The sequence below is a fragment of the Cariama cristata genome, unplaced genomic scaffold, assembly GCF_000690535.1.
Source record: "Cariama cristata isolate BGI_N322 unplaced genomic scaffold, ASM69053v1 scaffold19713, whole genome shotgun sequence".
Lineage (NCBI taxonomy): Eukaryota > Metazoa > Chordata > Aves > Cariamiformes > Cariamidae > Cariama > Cariama cristata.
In genome coordinates this window covers 1-6,551 of record NW_009610376.1, presented here as the reverse complement: position 1 = coordinate 6,551, position 6,551 = coordinate 1, and the positions used below count along the sequence as shown (strand labels likewise).

The 6,551-nt window shown below is 42.0% G+C and overlaps 1 protein-coding gene across 1 annotated transcript in view; it reads left to right on the top strand.

The window, feature by feature from the left end:
* The window catches only part of COQ2 (coenzyme Q2 4-hydroxybenzoate polyprenyltransferase), a gene marked incomplete at its 5' end in the record, with an annotated part of 7,239 nt that extends 4,192 nt beyond the window's left edge, over nucleotides 1–3,047 (top strand). The window contains 2 exons of the mRNA XM_009697871.1: nucleotides 1–68; nucleotides 2,822–3,047. The exon at nucleotides 1–68 is cut by the window's left edge and continues 127 nt beyond it. Coding sequence (XP_009696173.1) covers nucleotides 1–68; nucleotides 2,822–2,977 — 224 coding nt within the window. The remainder of the gene's footprint in view (nucleotides 69–2,821) is intronic.
* Nucleotides 3,048–6,551: the final 3,504 nt, after the last annotated feature.

Here is a 6,551-nt window from a genome sequence, read left to right as displayed (position 1 = left end):
TGAATTGTAACCAGACGTTCCCGTATTACTCAGCTGTGGCTGCCATCGGGGCTCACCTAGCGCACCAGGTTTGATGGATTTATTTATCCTTTTTCCATGTGGAAGTTCTTGATAAGAAATCAGAGTGCTTTTCAACCCCTGTCAATTCACCAGCTAACTAAAAAAACCCAATTCCTATAAAGAGGACTGAAGTCTTCCGACAATAAGCTTGCTTCTCTTAAGTCCCTTTTGCAGACCTTTTGTTTGAAGAGACGCCCCGTGGTCCACAGACCGTAGAGCACTGCTTTTCAATCTGTTCCCAATCAAAAGAACTGCCTCGCGTTAAGCTGTGATCTCAAGGGAAGGGTCTTCTCACTGCCAGCAGCATCTGCAGCTAGATCCGCCTCAATGTCCTGCAGTTTTTACTGTTCTGATACCACTCTTGCTATGTCTGGCACATATGATCTGAGAGTGCATTTGATGTATATTTTGATCATTCACTTACTTTAAAAGATTATATGGTCTACAATATCAAGGACATGTGCAGGCTTTTTTTTTTTTATAACATGCTGTACCGTAGCTATATGAAAATGAACGTTGCGTGTTCTGTCTCAGAGATGGTTAATTTTACATCTAAATAATTATTCTGTACTGTGGTCTGGAGCTTCAGTCTGGGATCTGGCACTATGACAAAATTTTCTGTGGCTTGTTCACCGTCACCTGTAGCAGTTGTTAACACTATAATTTTATGGTGATTGACAGTTCTGATTCATTGTTCTTTTTATAGCAGAGAACAATCCAGTTCAGTCTTGCAGTTGTATTTGTTTAGAAATTTTATTGAATAACAGAAAGAAAGAAATTAGCTTTGTCAGTAAAGGAAGCAGATGGGATCTCGTTACCCTGTTCTTTCTGAATCCTAACAACTGTGTTGCCCAGTCTTGTAGTGACAGGTCAGTCTATATAAAAACTAATTGCTGGTCTTGACAGGCGAGTGATAGCAGAAAGGTTTGTGCATTGCAAGTAGTAAACCCATCGACAGTCTAAGAAGTTAACTCTGTGGTTAACATGAAACTGTTAAAAGCACGTTAGGCTACGCTATACTTTAATGGGGGGAGCTTATGCAGGTGATGGATATTAAACATACCTCTGAGTAAGAGAATTCTTGTGATGATGTAGTCTGGTACTTGTCAGCCACTGCTTTTCATAGCGATTGTGCTTGGAAATCTGTGAGGGAAAGAATACTACGTTCCACTGCATAATCATTTACAGTCAGAGGGGCCTTACGTTGTGGTTTTGGCACAAATGGGAATGACTTTCCTGCAGGGAGGGTTTGTAGAAGCGGGAATGCAGACCTATGGAATGTAAGCGGTGAAGAGCACACCACAACTGTGTAGATTGCCAAAGTCACAAGAGCAGCATTCTTCTGTGTACTGCAGAGGAGGCTCTTTTTGAGTGGTTATTTTAATACGCATTCTGCCTAAACATTCTCATGCTTATTTTCTTGTTCAAGATTTCTGGATGCGTGCTTAACTGAGTTTAGAAAGCTGAGTAAGCTGCATGAGGGGTAGATTTTCCTTAATTCATTGAATTTGTGCCTGAGACAGAGGAATTTGGGTCATGAAGATGTCAAATTTGTATCCCACTCCAGAAGTTCACAGATAGAAAAATAGCATCTTTTATTTACTTTGCATTTCTGAAGGTATATCTCGTGCCTTAGCTGCTGTTGGGTTTTGTTTGTCAGTTCAGTGTTTTTAGTTCCCTGTGCTTGAGGGGCTGACAGATTTTCAAGGGTGTGGATAACACCGTATCTTAGAAGCTTGTGGACAAGATTTCAGATTATTTGATCGGAACCCAGCCCTGTCACCTCTGTACAGTGGCAAATGACAGAGGAAGAGGCTTCCTAGGGAAGGCTTAACTTCTCTTAGTTGGATACATTCTGTTTTGACTTCTTCAGAGGCCAAACTGCAAGGTTTGAGGTTTTGAGTGGGTACTTTTCTGTTAACCCTTTTACTTGTTTTGCTTAACAATTCCTCTTGTCATCCTTCTCAAGACCTTTGCACCAAGTTTTGTTTCCAGAAATATTTTTCCGTAACCTTGCTCTTGCTGCACTGTGTGTGGGTTTTTTTCACCTTTGGTTGTGACTCACAGCCGACAGCTGCCAAACTTTGCTTCTAGCTGTTGAAGATGTCCTGGTTCTTTTCTGCAAGAGTTGAACGGACGTGGCGAAGAGCGACAGGACTAAACCAGGCCTGGGTGACGAGGCAGGACTGGGCACATTCCTGTGCATTCCAGTTAGCCTGGTCCGCTCCTGGCTCTCCAGTGCCTTGTCTCTACTGAAACATGGGAGCAACACCTGGGAGCAGAGATTTAAAGGTTTTGGGGACAGGTTTTGCAGGCAGGGTTTATTTGGAGGGGGGGGGGCTATTTTTATTTAAAGTTCCCATTGACGAATTAGGTGGCTACCTACTGAGAAAGAATCTCCAAAAGGCTTATTTACATGCCCAGGTATTTTCTACGTTTTTAAGTATCAAACCAGACACACCAGTATCCAGGCTGTTGATATGGTCCTTCATTGAGAGAGTCCAGGAATCATGTTCATATGTGATCCTTGACTTTTCTGCTGTACGTTGAATAAATCTGTCAAGTAAACATAGATGCCAGTTATGCAAAAAATCCTTTGTAAGCACAGAGTATTCCTGTTTCTTGTGGAGGTAAGGGTAGACTTTAGAATTTGAGATTCAGTTTTTGAAGTTACAGACCTTTTTGTGTCTTTTTGTGATGTGTCAAATATTTCTGAGTCTGTAGAGTAATAACGCTAGAATGTTATCCTGTGCTTTTGCAGATTTACACTTTGGACATAGACAAACCTGAAGACTGTTGGAAGAAATTTGCTTCAAATCGTACTGTAGGAGTTCTGCTCTTCACAGGGATTGTGCTTGGAAACCTCTGGAAACAAAATGACTCAAAAAATGAAGAAGAGCCTTTAGAAAACAGGTAGTTGAAATAACTATAAATACTGATATTTTAGTCCAGCTAAAATGTAAGTACTGTAAGAAGGAAAACACTTTTAACATAATGATAGCTGCTTTATACCGTTTATTTATAAAAGCTTGTGAAAACGTTGTTTCTAAAAACATTCAAATGAGATTATCCTACAATGTAAGTTTTGATTATCCTTAAATGACTTCAGCCTCCATAGAAGCTTCAATAAGTGAAGCTGCACTGCTGGCCCTGGGTAGTACAAGAAAATTTCTGTCGAGCTCTCAAGACAGTGAGCCCAAGATTTTATATGAAACAGATGTCTCTTACTGACAGCACATAGGAAAATGCAAAGTGATTTTTGGATGTAAATAAAAACTGGCCGTACATGTTTGGTGTTCTGATTTCTTATATGAATAATTTTCAATTTGAGTTAGAGCTTGTTGCGTGGAAGAATTGCAATAACAACTTTTATCCTGAGATGTCTAGAAGCAGTCAGGACTCTGAGGTCCAGAGTAAGAAGTCAGTAAAGTATTTAAAATTACCTTTTGCTCTTGCTGTGATTGCTGGTAGCGGTTCCTTTTCACGTGAAAAGAACAGACTTCTGCAAAGTTGCCTGCACAGAGTGAGCTGAGCTTGTTTATCAAGAATGATTTAAACACAAGCTACGGACTTAAAGGAAAACCAGAGCAGCCCAGAGCTATTGCCAAGTATGCATGACCAGCGGTTGACCCTGAGCTACGAATTCATCATGCAAAGTGATCCTCATTTTTTTTAGTTTTTTTTTAATTCTATTCGTTTTGACTTAAGCCTACGGGTTTTATTTGTAGTCTTACAGGAAGAACTTGTTTATAGGAGGATGCCTATAAACAATAAAAATAGCAACTGCAGCCTAACAATTACATTGCTCCAAACCATTCGTATATTCAACAGGTTTATGGTCTCTCAGTTACACGATTTGCACAGTAGTTAACTGTCCTGGTGTCGACTGGGCTAGAGTTAATTTTCTCCCTCGTAGCTGGTGCAGTGCTGTGTTATTTGGATTTAGTGTGAGAATGAAGTTGGTAACACCCTGACGGTGTAGTTGTTGGTAACACCCTGACGGTGTAGTTGTTGCTCAGTGGTGCTTCCCCTAAGTCAAGGCCTTTTCAGTTTGCCGTGCTCTGCCAGCGAGGAGGTGCCCAAGGAGCTGGGAGGGAGCACGGCCAGGAGACCTGACCCCAACTGGCCAAAGGGATATTCCATACCATAGAGCGTCATGGCCAGTATAGAAACTGGGGGGAGCTGGCCAGGAGGGGCTGATGGCTGCTTGGGGACAGGCTGGGCATCGGTCAGCAGGGGTGAGTGATTGTACTGTGTAATCTCCCTTTTCACTACAATCATCATTATTTTACTTTACTTTATTTCAGTTATTAAACTGTGCTTATCTTAACCCACGGGTTTTACCTTTTTCCAATTCTCCTCCCCATCCCACTGGGGACAGAGGGAGTGAGTGAGCGGCTGCGTGGTGCTTAGTTGCCGGCTGTGGTTAAACCATGACACAACTCTAAAGGTGGGCATCATATTTTAAGGTTATTTAAACCAGTATGTCCGAGAGACATTGCAATCCAGAGCCATGTCTTCAGGGTTTGCTAACTGTAGTTTTGCATTACTGATGATGGGGAACAGGTGAAGAAGTTCCTGTGGCAGGGAAATGAGAAAGCAGGTAATGAGTCAGTGGCTTTGGTCACAGAAGATCGTTTCTGGGAGTGGAACAGACTTCGGTGGGTTCTGAACTCTTCTTACTAGAAAGAGTACCTTTTTCAGCCTGACTGCATGTAAGATAGAAACGTGTGAAAATGTTAGGAAGCAGAACTGCTTTCTTACAATTTCTTACGCAGAAATTGTTCTTAAATAGGGTTTATAATTTGGGGGTGGAGGAGCTATTAAGTTGAAGAAAAGCAGTTTAAAAATTTTCTGAGCAATTAAGTGACAAAGTTGCATTTTGTAGAGGGAGAATTGGTTGCATCCAACCTCGTGTTGAACTTTGGTTATTAAGGCTTTTACTGGTAATAAAAAAGTCTTGTAATTAGTATGGATCAGTTTCTTAATACCTGTAATAGTGCCTTAGAGAGGTTGTTGCAAAAGTTATTAATCCATTTTTACATATTGAAGTGTCTTTAAGTAGGTTAGATTTGGGAAGAGCTCACATTTTGTAGTGACTTTGAACCTCCTGGTGTCCTTTGTCCCATGACAACTTGTCACAAGCAAGTGTTTGTCTTGTAATGAGAGGAAGAAGAAGGTGTAGCTAAATAGAGTAAAAATTCAAGTTTCAAAAGAGTCCTCATGTCCTAAACTTGAAAATCATTGCATGTTTTCTGGGGGGTGGTTTCCAAAATCATCTCAAAATGCATTTTACAGAGATAAGCCATAGCTGTATTTTATGTTCGTTACGTGGAAGATGAAGAAAGGTTTAGGTTCTGGGCTATAATACTGAGAGTGTTACTTGCGTGAGCATTTTATGAGTAATACACAGAAACAGGAAATAACTTTTTAAGTGCAAAAGAGACAAAGGCTGAACTACTCGCTGGCTAAAACCCTGCTTCTGTCTGCTGGCAGGTATGTGTGCGTATCTTCTCTTCCCCTTCCATTCCCAAGCTATTCTATTCCAAATCAAGAAGACATTCTCCGCTGTATTTAGATACAGTCTGTTAAAAATTTCTCAAATACACCTATCTCTAAGCAGCGGCTTCATTATTAGCTAGTGTGCTTTTGCACAAATAAACAGCATCTTCTGGAAGTTTCTCCTCTCTTTCCTTTTCCAAACGGATGCTGAGATAAATGCTTTTGGAGGCAGCAGGAAGGTCAAATGTGCTTTGCAAAGGCAAACGTGAAACTCTGGCGGTTGCTCAGAGAAAAGGAGAACTCTGTGACCAACACGAATGCTTGCCTTTGTGCGCTCCCATGGTACTTTGTAGAAAAGGTGTGATCAAAGCAACGCCCGCTCTTTGTCCAGGAGCAGCTGTACCTACGTAGGGGTGTTAGTTCAGACAGTGAGGAGTTGTGAAGATATTGGCAACCCTTCGTGGTGGGGCTGGATCTTTGACTTGAAAGCTCCCTTGGGACAGTGGCACACGGGAGCTTGCACACTTGCCTTTGCCAGGAGGAGGGACTTTTATTTCTTATTTATTATTGGAATTTATTTCTTGTTAAATATGGTATTGTTAATGCAAGGGGGTTGGATTTTCCCTTCCTTTAATTTCAGGAAAGTATGTGCTGCGGGCACCTAGCTCGGGAGCTGTGGGGTGCAGACAGAATCACAGAATCGCTTTGGTTGGAAGAGACCTCTGGGATCATCGTGCCCCAACACCCCCATGTCAACCAGACCATGACACTGAGTGCCACCTCCAGGCTTTTCTTAAACACCCCCAGGGATGGGGACTCCCCCACCTCCCTGGGCAGCCCATGCCAATGCCTAACGACCCTTTCTGTGAAGAAATGCCTCCTCATTTCTAGCCTGAACTTCACCTGGCACATCTTGAGACTATGCCTTCTTGTCCTGTCATGAGTTGCCTGTGAGAAGACACCGACCCCCACCTGACTACCCCCTCCTT